At 44.5% G+C, this 15,830-nt stretch overlaps 1 protein-coding gene across 1 annotated transcript in view; it reads left to right on the top strand.

Annotated features, from left to right (window-relative positions):
• Positions 1 to 15,830, top strand: part of Galnt18 (polypeptide N-acetylgalactosaminyltransferase 18) — a 320,423-nt gene that overhangs the window by 233,931 nt on the left and 70,662 nt on the right. Inside the window, exons 5-6 of the mRNA XM_059268803.1 lie at positions 1,826 to 2,023; positions 7,686 to 7,800. Coding sequence (XP_059124786.1) covers positions 1,826 to 2,023; positions 7,686 to 7,800 — 313 coding nt within the window. The remainder of the gene's footprint in view (positions 1 to 1,825; positions 2,024 to 7,685; positions 7,801 to 15,830) is intronic.

Raw genomic sequence — 15,830 nt, forward strand, 5'->3', positions numbered from 1 at the left:
GTGTGGTTGGGTGGCTGGCCCCTGGTGTCATCCTCTCCTTCTCCTTTTCTCACTTCTTGCTCTCTTCCTTAGATTTCTCCTCCTATTTATTCTCTCTGCCTGCCAGCCCCACCTATCCTTTCTCCTGCCTAGCCGTTGGCCACTCAGCTTTTTATCAGACCAATCAGGTGTTTTAGGCAGGCAAAGTAACATAGCTTTACAGAGTTAAACAAATGTAACATGAAAGAATACAACACATCATTAAACAAATATTCCACAGCATGAAAGAATGTAACACATCTTAAACTAATATTCCACAATGCCCATCAGGAAGACAAATATATATAAAGGACAAAGCAGAGAGATGGCTTAGTGGTTAAGAGCACTGGCTGCTCTTGCAAGGGACCCATATTCAGTTCCCAGTACCCGCATGGCAGCTGATGCCCGTCTGTAACTCCAGTTCCAGGAGATCCGTTGCCCTCTTCTGGCATTGTCAGGTACTGCACACACATTGTGTACATACATACATGCAGGCCAAACAGTCATACACATAAAATAGAAATACGTTAATCTTAACAACAACAAAAAAGTGGAGAGTTTCTGTCCAGCTGAGCACAGGGCTCCACTGTCTGCAGGCAGCAGAGTTGGAGCAGATACAAGACAGATGCCTCAGCTAACAGACAGAGCAAGACCAAATGGGCAGAGGTGGGTAAAGGAGGCTTCCTGTATCTTGAAATGACCTCAGAACCTCCATCCCAGCATAACTAGGTCTTACTGAGTCTTCCTTTGTCAACCCGGGCCAGCTAGGTCCCAGATGGGATAAGTAAGAGCTGACAAGTGGCCTCTGTAGCTTCTACTGAACCCTCATAGGGCGCCTAATACTGGTGTCTTTGCAGGGCTAGGACAGTGTGGTTCTGCTCACTGTGTGTATCTCTGCCTAAACATGAAAGCAGATGCTAAGGTTGACTGAATAGCTGGGATACATGGTTTCCTGCCCTCTTTCCTCACATGCTTGATGGCCTCAGTGTCTCCACCTCCCTTTCTAGCTCCATGGTATCACCCTCTGCCTTGAGGGAGCAGGGTGTGGAGAGCATGCTGGCAGCAAGGAGTGGCAGGCCTGCAGGAAGCCTTGAAGGGATGCTGGCATCACAGACCTACACCAAGGCTTCAGCATAATCATTTTTTATTCTCGAAGTCCCTGTGTGCTATTTGTGACTATTTAAAAAGCATTTCCACTGGATTTATGGCCAGCCAAGGAGGGGGACACTTACTATTTCAAGCTGATTTGAATAAACAATTATGCACAGAATATATTATTAATGAGAAGCTTATCATTCCTGTCGGCAAACACATTATTCTCCTGCCACCCAGAGGGGCCTGCCAGTCCCTGGGGGAAGCCTGGATGCCCACCCTTCCTGAGGCAAAGGAGAATGTAACTTTGCCTATACCACCGGCCTGTTCCTCCAGGTTGGTTCAAGCAAAATCAAAACCCAGGTTGACAGTTTCCTCTAAAGCCTCAAATCTATTCCTTCTTTCTGTTTCTTTCTTTTTTTTTTTTTTTCAGTCTTGATTTTTGTTGTGTTTGTGCGGGGACGGGGGGAACAATCACATAGTCTGGGTGAGACTCTCTCAGTTCAGCTCTGGTTGTATTGAAGGGTCTGCTGGGCTTCTTGTCAACCCCAAAGTCCTTAGCCCAGGGGAGGTCAACTGGGGGTGCAGAAAACCACTTCTCTCCATCTTTGGGGAGCAAGGGTTCCTTCCTCTTGCTGCTGACCAAGGTGAACTACTCATGCAGCTGTTGTCCACCTTAACAGCAGTGACTGATCTCTTCTCCCTTCCTGCTCAGGGCGGAACCAGTCCTCACTCGCATCAAGGAAAACCGGAAACGGATCATCTCGCCATCTTTCGATAACATCAAATATGACAACTTTGAGATAGAAGAGTACCCACTGGCCGCCCAAGGCTTTGACTGGGAGCTGTGGTGCCGCTACCTGAACCCACCCAAGGCCTGGTGGAAGCTGGAGAACTCCACAGCCCCCATCAGGTGCGGAAACCTTCCTCACTGGTCTCTCTGCTTTGGCCATCCAACAGGGCTTCCCTCCCTGCCTAGGCCCAGTGTGGGTGCCAGAGAGAGGGGAAGGTAGACAAGAGTTACAGTGTGATCTTCAGACTCTGCTCACAAGCTCTCAGGTCCCTTTTCAAAGAACCAGGGGAGCAATTAGAACTCCAGAGTCTCAAAGACAATAATTTAAAAAAAAATTTATTTAGGTCTCTCTCTCTCTCTCTCTCTCTCTCTCTCTCTCTCTCTCTCTCTCTCTCACTCTGTGTGTGTGTGTGTGTGTGTGTGTGTGTGTGTGTGTGATGTGTGATGGCTTGAGTGTGTGAGTACCTGGGGAAGGAGGGTATCAGATCCCCTGAAACTGGAGTTACAAGCTATTATGAGCCAGCTAATGTGAGTAGTAGAAACTGAACTCAGGTCCTCAGGAAGAGTGGGAAGCACTCTTAACAGCGGGACATCTATGACCCCAAAGTTACTCATTTGTACACATCACCATGTATAGCTGCTAAGTGTAAAGTACTGTGGTCGATGCTGGAGAGTCAGAGTAAGATTTGATTTCCAAGCTCTCCAAGCCTGGAGCACAGTGGGAGTGAAACCCGTCGGGGATGAATGATAATTCTGCCTCACGGGTAGAAAGCATGTATATAGCAGGGGAAGGGAAGCATTTGAACTGATTTTCAAGGGTGAGAAGGAGATGGCTAGGTTGAGAGTGACACTCATATGTGACACTTCTGGTGACAGGGGAGACTCAGAGAGACCCTAAGGAGGGATGTGAGCTGGGTAGCCCCAGCCATGAGATCAAACCAGACCATGGGACAAGTGTACCTGGATGGTGTTTGAGTTTTATCCTGTAGTACACAGGCACAAATGACCTCCAACTGCACTTCCCAAACCCCACACTCTTTCTGCCTCTGATACTGTACTCCTAGGCCCCTGACTGACTTCCCTCTGCTGCCTCAGAACTCCTGTAGTAGTCAGCCCTGCCAGCCCTATTTCTGTGTGTTGGTGAGAGGGCAGACATCTACTTCCCACCATTAAACAGACAAATGGCACCAGAAGATGACTTAGGGGGCCGCCTTGGAATAAAAGTCCAGTTTCACTTTGTTCTGCAAGAAAGAGAGAGAGATTATGAAAGTTTTCATTCAAAGAATCAATATCACAAATGTTATTCCTGGAAGAAAAAATTTCATCCAGAAAACAGGATGGAAGAAAACTCTCCTAAAGTTTCTTTTGTGACTTTCTCAATCTGTCTTGTGTTGCTATAACAAAACACCAGAGGATGGGTAACTTACGAAGAATGATGTTTATTTAACTCATAGTATTAGAGGTCTGAGACTTAGTGGCCCCACCTGGCCAGCCTCTGGTGAAGGCCTTTGGATGTATTAGGACGAGGCAGATGCTATCCATGGCAGGAGCAAAAAAGGAGAAGAGCCGCACATGGAGAGGCTGAGGATAGAACATGGGCTTGCTTTTAGGTGTTTCTAATCTGTGGCCCTGGGACGTGTGCCTCCCAGGATAGGTATGACTGCCACCAAGTATGGCTGTAGGTGACAGCATCATACCACAATGTGAAAAAGTTGGACATGTCTGCATCAAGAATTAATCTGATCCCCTCAGAACTACTTCTATGCATTCTCATGCATTTCATTTATTCTTTGAGAAATTTATTTATGTACCCAATGTCTTTTCATCAGATTCACCCCTCATTCCCAGCTCCTCCCAGACACCCCCCCCCACACACCTCCAAACTTCGAGTCTTCATTTTTTTTTTAACCCACTGAGTCCAATTAGTGCTGGCAGTGCATGAGTGTAGGGCCACCTGCTGAAGCATAAGAACCCTACCAGAGCTTCGTCCCTGATAAAAACCGATTCCCCCTCTGCCAACAGCCATCAACAGCAGGTGTGGGTGGGCCTGTGTAAGCTCCTCCTCCACCTCTGGTGGAACTTTAACTGGCTTGATTTTGTGTGCAAGTCTTGTGCAAGCAGCCACAACCACAAGCTATAACTTCAGGGATCATTTCCATAGTTATTACATCAGTCCTTTCTGAGTGTGGCTGCCCTGGGATCCACTCACCTTCTTAGAGACCTCCTACCTCTCAATGCTGAGCTTCCAGCATGAGAGCCTTTGGAGGGGGACACACTCAAAGCATATCCAAACCACAGCAGCTGCCTACACAATTGTGTGCTAATAATTTGTTGGGAGCCTGCTGTATGCTGGGGCCTTTTACACACATGGTCCGTTGGAGCCACAGTATAACCTGGTATCAACTCATGGTGCCATCCCTGTTCAACAAGACAAGAGCAAGGCTGAAGCAAGGCTGAGACAGGAGAATGGTCCTACCAAGGGCTTCAGCAATGGAGCTGGGCTCTACTAGGGTCAGCCAGACGCTGTGACCTGTTATCACCCCCTGCTTGATTACTGTTGAGTTCACAATTTGTGTGACTCATTCCCGCCCCAGTCTGCCCAATGTTATCAGAGGGAAATAAGCCACTGTGCTGTGAGTATTCCTGCAGAAGATAGTGTGGATTTTAGCTTTCTCTATTCTACTCACCACCAAACACACTGGGATGATCTTAATCATTAGCAGAGCTGCACTCTAGGACTTTGCCAGAAGATATCGTCTTGACCATTTATTTTCCATCGCCACTTAATTTTTATTAGGAATGTTGGTGAGAGAAATGAGATTCTGGAAACTTTAGATCATTTCTGGTTTTATCCCGATATGAAGACAGCCAGCCCCACTGGAGACAGATTTTATACAAATACACTATAAGCACCCCAGATCATCATTCTTTGGAGCTGTGTTTTAGTGTTTTGCCCACATGTTACTATAAAGAGAGCTCAGCACTTGCCACTGTAGTGTGAAATGTCACTTTTAAGATGGTCATTCTCTGGGTCCCCAAGGTCTCCGACTGACTCAGTCAAGAAAATCCATGGGAGAAAATTCTCCAAAACCTATTACTAGTCCAAAAAAAAAATCCAAAAAAAAAAAAAAACCAAACAAAAAAAAATCACTGCATTTCTATCCAAAAACTGTGAATTTTGTTTCTAAAAATCTGTGTGTTCCCTTTCATTTAGCCTAACAGGAAGCTCAGAGCCAACATCTGGGTTCATTTTAAGAACTGAGATGGAGAGCTAGGGAGATGGCTCTCTTCCAGATGCTTCTCTTCCAGAGGACCTGTTTCCTAACACCCATATCAGACAGCTCACAGCACCTGTAACTCCAGCTCTAGGGGATCTTATGCCCTCTTCTGGTCTCCATAGGCACCTGCACTCACTTGGTATACACACACACACACACACACACACACACATTAATAAAAAAGGAACTATGACAGAGAGCCCCAGCCTATACTTACTTTCTAACTGGCCCCCAATCTATTGTAATCTTTAGATCTTTCTAGATGTTATTTACATTTTCCACCAGATTTTATGGTTTTCATAAGCTGTGTCTAATCCTTTTGGGGATGAGGGGTTGTTTGTTCTAATTCTTCTTAATGCTGCATCTAGTTATTAAGTGACTGACCACCTGAGCTGTCTGTGCTCATTAGGGCAACTGCTCCGGGTTTTGTGCCCTCCCTGGCTGGGTCTGGAGGTCAGGGGAAAGCCCCTTCCCACATGCTCCGAGTGCTGTTCTCAGGAGCCCCATCACAACCAATATTGAGAAGTACAGAAGAAACGGTGAAGACCCCACTCTGCTGGCCCATGCTTTCAACCATCTTTATTTAGAAAGGTGAATGTCAGAGCTCGTTCACTGCACAAGGGATCTTCTAAGAGTTAGTCACATCCAGAGCCTTCAAGCTCTTTACTCACAGAATGTTATCACTGATCTGATGTTATAGGTATCAATGACTCTGGTTCAGAGACCTGGGTAATGAAGGGCCAGCACAACTCAGCAATGCAAGGTGTGAGACATGCTGGAGCAGATGCTTTCAGGAAACACCTTTTTCTTGTGGTACCAGGGATCAAACCCAGGGCCTTCAGCTTGCCAGTCAACTACTCTACCACTTAGCTACATTACCAGTGAAACTGTCTACAGAAGGACATAGAGTTTGGTTCTGGGAAACTGATCTTCCCCTACCAGTGGGACACAAGCAGGATAGCATGACAGATGCCTAGAGCTGAGGTCAGGCGGGATCGCAGGCTAGACCTGTGCTACAGCACGGGTGTGTGTGTGAGTGAGGATCACTAGCTCCTCAGTGCAGGGCTTCACAGAGAATTTCTACCACCAGAGAAGTCAGTGGGAACACCAGGGGCTGCCTCTGCATTGTTGGTCATCCTCTGCCCTCACCCTTCCCTGATACCAGGCCAGGCCGGGGGATTTAGTGGAGGAAAGAAGAGATTGAAGAATCCTTAGGGGTGAGAAAACTTAGTCAATACAACTGGACTCATCTTTGGAACTAGAAACAGGTTCAGAAAGGACTATTTCCTTGGGGAATTCATTCGTGGTGGGGCAGGGGGATGCTCAGCTACATGGATTCCCTGGGGTTACACCATCAGACTTTATTCTGTATGACTTCACTTCCACAGACTGCAGGGGTATCATGTGTGTGTGTGTGTGTGTGTGTGTGTGTGTGTGTGTGTGTGTGTGTGTGTGTGTGTTCTTAGAGTAGGCTGATACCCTATACCCTGCTGGGATGGAGAACATCAAACCCAGACATAAGAGGTGAGCATTGTGGGAATTACCACCCTCTGACTGTGAATCTTGAGCAGCTCCTCAGCCTCTCTGAGCCTCTGAACCAGAATCATTGGCACCTATAACATCCAATCAGTGATGACCTCTGTCCCTCTCACTCCATCTCTTTCCAAATCCCTTGTGTCTTTACTGCCTTCGCTGGACACAGATATAACTTCCCACTGGGTTTTTCACCAGCATCCTCATCTCGTCTAGCCAGATACCCCATAATGTCCCCTCATATTATGCAGGCTGACTTGGAACTCTCTAGATAGCTAATAATGACCTTGAACTTCTGATCCTCCTGCCTCTGAGTGCTGGGATCACAGGAGTATGCTACTGTGCCTAGTTTATACAATGCAGAAGATCAAACTCGGGTAGAGCCTCAGGTATGCTGGGCAGCACTTCACTAATGGAGCTACATCCCAGCCTGCCTGAGTATTATTTATTTAAAAAAAATACCCGTTCATAATGCTATTCTGCTTGAAATTTGTCATGGCCAACCATTCACCTATAGATGAAATCTATAAAATATTTTTCTATGCTGCTCAAAGCCTCCTACAACCTGGTTCTCACTGATCTTTCTAAATGAACTGAGGTTGACATGTAGTGCCCCCGTGGGGGATGATGGGAAAGTCCAAGCTGAAGCAGTCTGGCCATGTGGCTCAAAATCCAAAGAAGCAATCTATACCAATAGAGTGAGTAGTACACACCCTCCTACTGCTAACGCACCAGCTTGCACAGTGCAGAGCAATGGCTGGTCCAGAACAAAAGCTGTCATCCACTGTCTTGACCAGCTTCCTTGGAGTGGCTGGATGAAGGTGGCTCTAGGAGCCTACCCAGAGAATGAGGCCCCACTGGGTCTGGCAGCAGAGGTGGGGGCACTGACCCTTGCAGTTGGGAGCTCTTTATCCTCAAGTGACTCTCAGACCAGTCTCTACTCACAGCTGGTCATCTGTCTCACCCCGCAGGAGCCCCGCCCTCATTGGCTGTTTCATTGTGGACCGGCAGTACTTCCAGGAGATTGGCCTGCTGGACGAAGGCATGGAGGTCTATGGAGGAGAGAATGTGGAGCTTGGCATCAGGGTGAGTGGAGTTTCTCACACAGGACTGAGCTCAGTTCCCATGAGGGTGAGTGAGTGAGACTATTGGAGTAGTGTTGAGTCCTTAGTTCACAATACAAAGGGGGCTAAAAGTTGAGGGTCACATACTCTGAATGTCTAGTTCCTAGCCCTGGTACATGTACATAGCTGGAGCCAGGAAAACTCAGAGAAGAGCCTCCTGAATTTTCAAGAAAAAGAGGCCTTCGGAGCTTGCTTGCCTAGAGAATCAGGCTCCCAGTTTAGCACATTTGTTAAGATTAAACAAATGGGTTGGGGTAAGCAACAGTAGACATAGAGGACCAGCTGGACAAGGGAGACTCTCAGAGTCACTTCCTCATGGCTGTCTTCTCCACAGTGGACCATAGAACATTCCCAAAGATGGTTATATGAGCTCTAACAAGAAATAAACTCCTGGGGAATAAACAGTATAACACAGCCACTCATTTCCTGCGGCTTTGTGACCCTACATAGTAATAGCCAGACCCACAGGCTATCCTGCACCTTGATGCTGAGGGCTCTCTATAGCTATTAGCTCATGGTGTGACTCTGTGAGAGGTGCCATTCTCTTTCTTACCCTACGAGAACATTTACTAGGCTTCCTGGCTCTTTCCTCTTGGCATGTAAAAGGGAAAACCCAGAATGACCCCCCTCCTCAATCAGGAAGGTATATTGGGTGTCCTGGCATTTAGTAAAAATGTACTGATGGCTATAACGAAGGGTTATCATGTCCAGGAAGTGCCCCTGACAAACCCATGGCTTGAGTCTTGACATATCCCCGTAATCACTCTAACTGTCTTTAATAACCCATCACCCACATACCATAGGTTTGCTGACCTTAGAGGGGACCTTGTACCTCCTGGTATCTTTTTCTTGTGAAATTTTCCTTCTTACAGCCAGCCCGTTCATAGCTCATGCAGACCTCCTCCAAAATCGGGTCCAACTGACTCCACCTTTGACCCTTTGGACACGGTACATGCACCTGGTGTCTCTAGGTCCAGACCTTCAGTTCCCACTTAAGAATCTACCCTCCTCTTACTTTTAGCCTTGTATTCCCACTCCAAAGAGCAAGCAGCTGGCCCCGGGCAACCCTCTACTTAACCCTGCAAGGGAGACCAGATGCCAACAGGGAGCATCCATCCCATAACCCCTGAAAGACCAAACAGTCCTCTGGGGCCCAGCTCACCCTAGACTTAACACTAGGCTTTGAGGACTGGCTGAAAGAACTGCCTGTATGAAGCTGAGCTTGGAAAATACTTCAGACACCTGTATTCACCGGCACTCCAAGCAATTGCTTTGGAGGCAGTGGGAATGCACAGGCTGATGGGGAGCTAATGTATTCATAGAGGACAGCGCCTGCATAATCACCCTCATTTCTCCAGCTCTCCCTCCGCTGGTCATTTATTCACCACCCGCTGGCGTCCCTGCCATCTCATTTCAGCACTGCTCCTGGATAAATGCTTGCCCCCAAACACAATCTGTTTCACCAGGAGCAGCTGTCAGGAATCGGCTGAGCGGGCAGCACCGCCTCCGGTCACTTGTGTTCTTTGGGTAAAAATGTCCAGAAATGGGGAAAGGAATTAGATTTGTGAACTCTGCTTCCAACATATGTGTGAGTCAATCACAGAGTGCTGGTGATGTCTGGCTTGCCTTAAATTATAAAGCTATTTTGGAGTGTGGGCCTGGGTGAGGCTCTTGAATATGTGTTAAAATATCTTTGGGTCTTTTCGTGTTCAGGGTTTCAAATAAAGTATAAAATATTGCCAGGCTTTGTTTTCCCTCCATCCCTCTCCTCCCACTGGACAGAGATGAAGCATCATTGATGGCAGAGGAAAAGGAGGCTTTTAGAGCAGGGCCCAGCCCCATAAGCTGGCGGAACTAAGCACACAGGGAGGGACCAGTTCATTTGTATTCTGGTTCCTCCTTGACAGGGTGCAGAATCTCTGATCGTTTTCCCTTGGGATAGCCTCCCATGTGTGGTTATTGCTACCTATTTTTCTTTTGTGCTTTATGAGCTAATATCTCAAGTGCCTCAGTTTCCTCCCTGAGAAAATAGTATTTCTAATTACCCCTCAGGATTGTGTGCCAAACTGAAGACACAGCTCATCACATCTGCCTTATGCAGCAGCAAGTTGTGTAAAGCCCTTACCTATTTTGGAACATGAAAATAAAAATTTTTTTGCACATATTGAACACCTGCTCTATGTTTAGGATCCTGCTAGGCATTCTCTTTTTCTTTCTCCATATTCCATGTGTGTATGCCTGTGGGATGTGCATTGTTTAATTTTGTATGTGTGTGAGTGTGCACGCACACAGGTGCTTCTGCATGTGGAAGCTCCAAGGTTGACGTCTGGACTCATCCTCATCCCACTGAATTCTGTAAGGTGGGACCTCTCAGTCAAACCCAGCACTCACCTATGGCTTGTCTTGCTAGCCAGCCTGCACTGGGGATCTAGTCTCAGCCTTCTGGGGTAGAATTGCAGGCGTCACACCACTGAAGCATCACGTGGGTCTGGGGTCTGCACTCTGGTCTTCATGCCTGCATTAGTAGCTGAGCTCTCTTCCCAATCCCAGGACATTTAAAAAATGCTACCTATCTACAGAATACCCTAAACTAGACCTTCTTATGGTATGCCCCTTTATCAATAGAAGAAACTGAAATTATGAACTTGCACGTGTTCCAAGGTAATGAAATCTGTAAAATACAGAGGAAAAGACTTCAGTCTGGGTCATTATGGCTCAATAAACACACCACAGTGATCAAGCCCAGGACCCGAGTCCTTTGAAACCCTTCCCCAAGAAGTATCACAATGTTTGTGCTTTCTTTCTCCTTTAGACTCTGTCTTGCATGTTTACTCCTATTTTACACTCAAGTCTAGTAAGCCCCCTGCCCCCATCCCTGGTTTCTGAGTCCACAAGGCAGTGAGGAAAGAGAGAGCCATTGTAGCAGGATGAACAAGTAAGAAATAAGAGCAGACATGAACAGAAGACTGAAATTTTGTATACTCTGTGGCTCAGAAAGTTCAAGGACATAAAAATGTGTCTCAGAGCTGGCAAGGACATAAGAAACAGGTAGAGACTGGTATGGGCTGAATTGAATCCCTCCCCCAAATGTCCAGAAATCCTAATTCCTTACCTGGGAATATGAGCTTATGTGGAAGTAGTCTCCGCAGGTGTAATCAGGCTACAATGAAGTCGTACTGGATCAGGGTGTATACTAACCTAATGTGGCTGGTATCCTTTAAAGAGGAAAATTTGGACCAAGATAAACATGGAAGAAGACAGCCATGTGAAGCTGGAGGCAGAGGTTGGAGCTGTGATGCCACAAGCCAAGGAATGCTTAAGGCTGGAAGAGGTAGACAGGACCACCCCCTTAAAGGCTCCGAAGGGAATGTGGCCCTTCAGCATCACACCTTGAGTGGGGCTTCTGACACCCATAACTGTGGGTAAATACATTTCTGTCAATTTAGCAATCTCACATGGTGGTTTGTCAGAGTGGCCCAAGAAAACTCATGGAGACCAAAAATTCAGATGAGTGCATGCTATCTGAGGAACCTGGTGACATTGAAACTTCCCTTCTCTCAACTGTGTACAGTGAGCTTGCTTCACCTCCCATGGAGCTGGGATCTCAAAGACCTGTTTCCCCAATATAAAGTATAAATGATCTGTGAAAAACAACCCATCTTAGCCAGGCTACAAAAATGCCCACAGCTAGAGGCCCATGGAACAAGTGATGATAGTTTTTTAAACATCATAGAAAGAAGTAAGAGGGTTTAAAAAACCACAAAAGCAGATACTACAAAACAACAGACAAACAAATTAGATCCAGATTGTAAGAGTCGTCAAAGTATTGAATCAGACACAGGATGGAAAATCTGTTGTACAATGATCGATTGATTTATTGTGTGTATATGTTTGTGTGTGAGAGAGAGTGTGTGTCATATAGATGTGGTGTATGAACACCTGTGGGGGGGAGGGTGTCTGCACCTGTGCACATGTGTGGAGGATGTCATATGTGGGCCTTTATTACTCTCCACATTCCCTTGAGACCACACCCAGCTCTTTGTGTGGCTGCTGAGATTGGAACTTGGGTCTTCAAACTTGTGTAACAAGCGCACCAAGCCATTTCTCCAGCCCTTAAGAATTCGTATTTTAATCTCTTCCAAAAAGAATGAAAAATATGAATAAGAAGAGACTTTGCAACTAATTTATGTTTAGTTTTTTGTTGTGGTGACAGGACTTCTGAGAAAAACAGCTTAGGGGAGGAGAGACTTCACATGGGCTCAGGGTTTCAGAGGTCTCGATCCATGGTTTTCTGACTCTCATTCCTCATCCTGGGATGAGGTGCAGCATCATGGCACTGAGCATATGGTGAAGCAGAGAGACTGTAGTAGTTACATTTTTTTTTGCTGTTACAAGAAGCAGCATAAAAGATTTATTTCAGCATACAGATGTATGGGATGCATTTGATAATGGAAGGAAAGTTGTGGCAGCAGGAACTTGAGGCAGATGGTCACATTCGTGCATAGTCAGTGTCTTAGGGTTTTATTGCTGTGTAGAGACACCATGACCATGGCAACCCTTATAAAGGAAAACATTAATTGGGGCTAGCTTGCAGGTTCAGAGTTTTAATCCATTATCATGGCGGGAAAATGGCGGCATGCAGGCAGATATGGTGCTGGAGAAGGAGCTGATCCACAGGTAGCAGAAGTGAAGACCATGACACTAGGCCTAGCTTGAGCATGTAAGACCTCAAAGTCTGTCTCCACAGTGACACACTTCCTCCAACAAGGCCACACCTACTCCATCCAACAAGGCTATACCTCCTAATAGTGCCACCCCCTCTGTGCTGTATTCAAATCCATGAGTCTATTGGGGCCATACCTAGTCAGGCCACCACAGTCAGTAAATAGAGAGAGGTGGATGTGGTGCTCAGCTTGCTCTCATATTTATGCTGTCCAGGACCCAGTCCATGGAATGAGGCTGTCTACCTGAAGGGAGGCTCTTCAAACCCCAATTAACCCAGGCTAGATATTCCTCACAGACTTGCCCAGAGGGTTGTCTCTCTGGTGATTCTAGATTCTGTAAAGGTGACAATCAATATCATTCTTACTCCTCAATGTAAGGGAGCAGGGAAAAGGAGAAAGATCAAGGGGCAATGGACAAGATATACATCCAAAGGCATAGCTTCCAAGACACACTACTCCAACAAGGCTTCACTTCCTCCTAGCTCACTTCAGCTATGAACTCAACAGTGAATTAATCTATTGATGAGTTAGTGCCCTCATAATCCAGTCAGTCAGTAGTGCCACCAATCAATTAATACATGAGCCTTTGGAGACATTTTATCGCTAACCCATAGCATTTAGTTTTACTAGGACAAATTTAAAAATGTAAAAAAAAAAAAATGAAGCTAAGAGTTCAGTAGATAGGTTGAACAAATACATGAACATTATTAAAATAATAAAACTAGCAAACCAGACAATATATCTAAAGGAATCACTCAAAATCAACCCAGAAAGAAGAAGAAAAATATATATGGTGGAGGGTTAGGCAGAGCAGAGAGAGTACTTTACAAACCCAAATGGAGATGGTAAAAGGAGAAGATTGGGCAAAAGCGATTATTTTAGGAAATAGTGTCTTGAATTTTCCCAACTAACATGCTAATTCATAGAAACTCAACTTGTCCAAATTAGGATAACTATGAAGACATACATTGTATATATGTACATATGTATGGTGAAACAGCAGACTCCCAAAGACAAGAACTTACACTAGTAGGAGAAAGAGAAACTATCAAAAAAAAAAAAAGCGATGAACATCCAACTTTTCATTGCAACCATGAAAGGCAAGAGACTATGGAATCCTCTTTTCAATATGCTGTGAAAATGCTTGTGCTATACGTATGTATCCTGAATAACACCACTCAAAGGAGGGTAAGATACACACACACACATTTGCTCGTGCAAGATCTTTATTAGAATAAGTTAAAAAATATTTAAATTTGAGACAAGAAAAATGATCCCCAAAGGAAATCTGAGATTAAAGAATAATGATGATAAATAGATAAGTCTAATAAAATTTGAAGTGGAATGAAACACAAGAGTACTGCCTGTGGGATTATTAAAACTAAGCGCATATTAATGGGGTCTATAGGCTAGGGGGGTGGATTTGTTGTAAAATGTCTATTTGTTAGTGATAGAAAAGTCACTGGTTGACTTTAAAGTTTGGTAACTTAAGTAAACAAGTTAAAGTTTCTAGGGATGACATGAAAAGCACAGAAAGAAGAAACATGACTTCAAAATCAGTTGATGGAAAATAAAATATGAATATGCTACAAGAAGACAGAAATACATGTATACAACAGCTTGTGCAGAGAGACAAGACAGGCCTGGTTATATCAGTCAATCTACATGAACTAAGTCAAAAGACGAGTAATTTTAGACTAGCTTAAAAGTTTACTTAGCAATGGGCTACTTACAAGAAACATATCTGAAATAAGACACAGAAATGATAAAAATCCAAAAGTATAGGAAAATCGATAGTGGTCAGATACTAACCTAAAGAAAGTTATTATATTAACTTCAGAAAAGAAGTACCATTATAATTAAAAGGTCTAAAAATGATAAATGTGAAATTCATCTAGAATCTATTGTCAATTTGAAATCTACTAACTGAACAATGTAAAGTTGTATACAGAAAAAAAAACCACAGGGTCTACAGAGATGACTCAACAGCTATGAGCACTGGCTGCTCTTCCAGAGGACCCAGGTTTGATTCTCAGCACCCACATGGTGGCTAACAATTATCTGTGACTCCAGTCCAAGGTGATCTGATGCCATTCTTTGGCCTTTGTGGGCACCAGGTATACATGAGATGTGCTGACATAGATGTAGACAAAATACTATACACATGAAATAATTTTTTTATTTAAAAAGAAAATAAAAAACAGTGTAAACACACTGAGATGTCGGCAACTCTGATAGCATAGTGGAAGGCTTCATTACATCTCAAGTAGTTGACACACCCAAACCGTTAATAAGTTGAATCCAAAGGGCATCTAAAAGCTGCTGAATTCATTTTTCTCCTAGAGCAAATAGAATATTCATGGATATTGAACACATCTTGGGGGATAAGACAAGACACAACAAATATCAAGGGTTTTTCTCACAGGGAGCATATTCTCATACCAAAATGGAATTAAGTTAGAAATCCATGACCAAAAATTGCAGACAAAAACTATCATCTTTGAAAATTATGAGACATGCTTCTAAAAATCCATAATTTAAAGAAGAAATTGTGTCAGAAATTTGAAAATGCCTTGACCCACATGATAACAAATATGTATGGTGTATATGTTGTGTGAGTGCAGCTCAAGTTTAGCTTAAGGGAAACTATCTGGCATCCCATTCCTCCATTAGAAATAAAAGCTGAACAGTAACAGTATATAAGTAGTTAGAAAAAAACAAAAGAATAAAAATAGTAGAAGAAAATAACAAAGAAGTGCTTTGCCTGCACATTTTACAACATCCCTGAGCTGTCCTCATGGTGGAAGTGGACCAGGACCTGGAGAGAAAACATCAGCGTTGAAGACCTCAAAGGCTTAAGGTCAGTGGAAATGGTCCAGGAAGCTAGCCCAGATAGACACTGACATCTATATTGCATGAGAGGGACTACACCCTGGGAAATTATCTGTAGTTCTTGACTATGAAGACCCCAGAAGTGGGATTTTTGGTTATCTCTGACTCATTTTCCACACATTTGTATGTTCAGACATTTGGGTGCTTTTCTAGCTGTTGAGTCATTCCAGGAAGTCCTGAGGATGTCATGAATGTCTGCCAGCATCCCGGACTGACTACAAAGATAAAAAGCAAGCAGAAATGAATTCACAGTCTACTTCCTTTTGCAGGATATAGGCAGGACTATTCTCATGATGGTGCAGAACCCAGAATTAGAATTGGTGATTACAGCATGTTCTGTCCTATAAGATGATGTGGTTGGAGTTGTTGACGATTA

Source organism: Peromyscus eremicus, chromosome 1 (assembly GCF_949786415.1).
Source record: "Peromyscus eremicus chromosome 1, PerEre_H2_v1, whole genome shotgun sequence".
Taxonomy (NCBI): Eukaryota; Metazoa; Chordata; class Mammalia; order Rodentia; family Cricetidae; genus Peromyscus; species Peromyscus eremicus.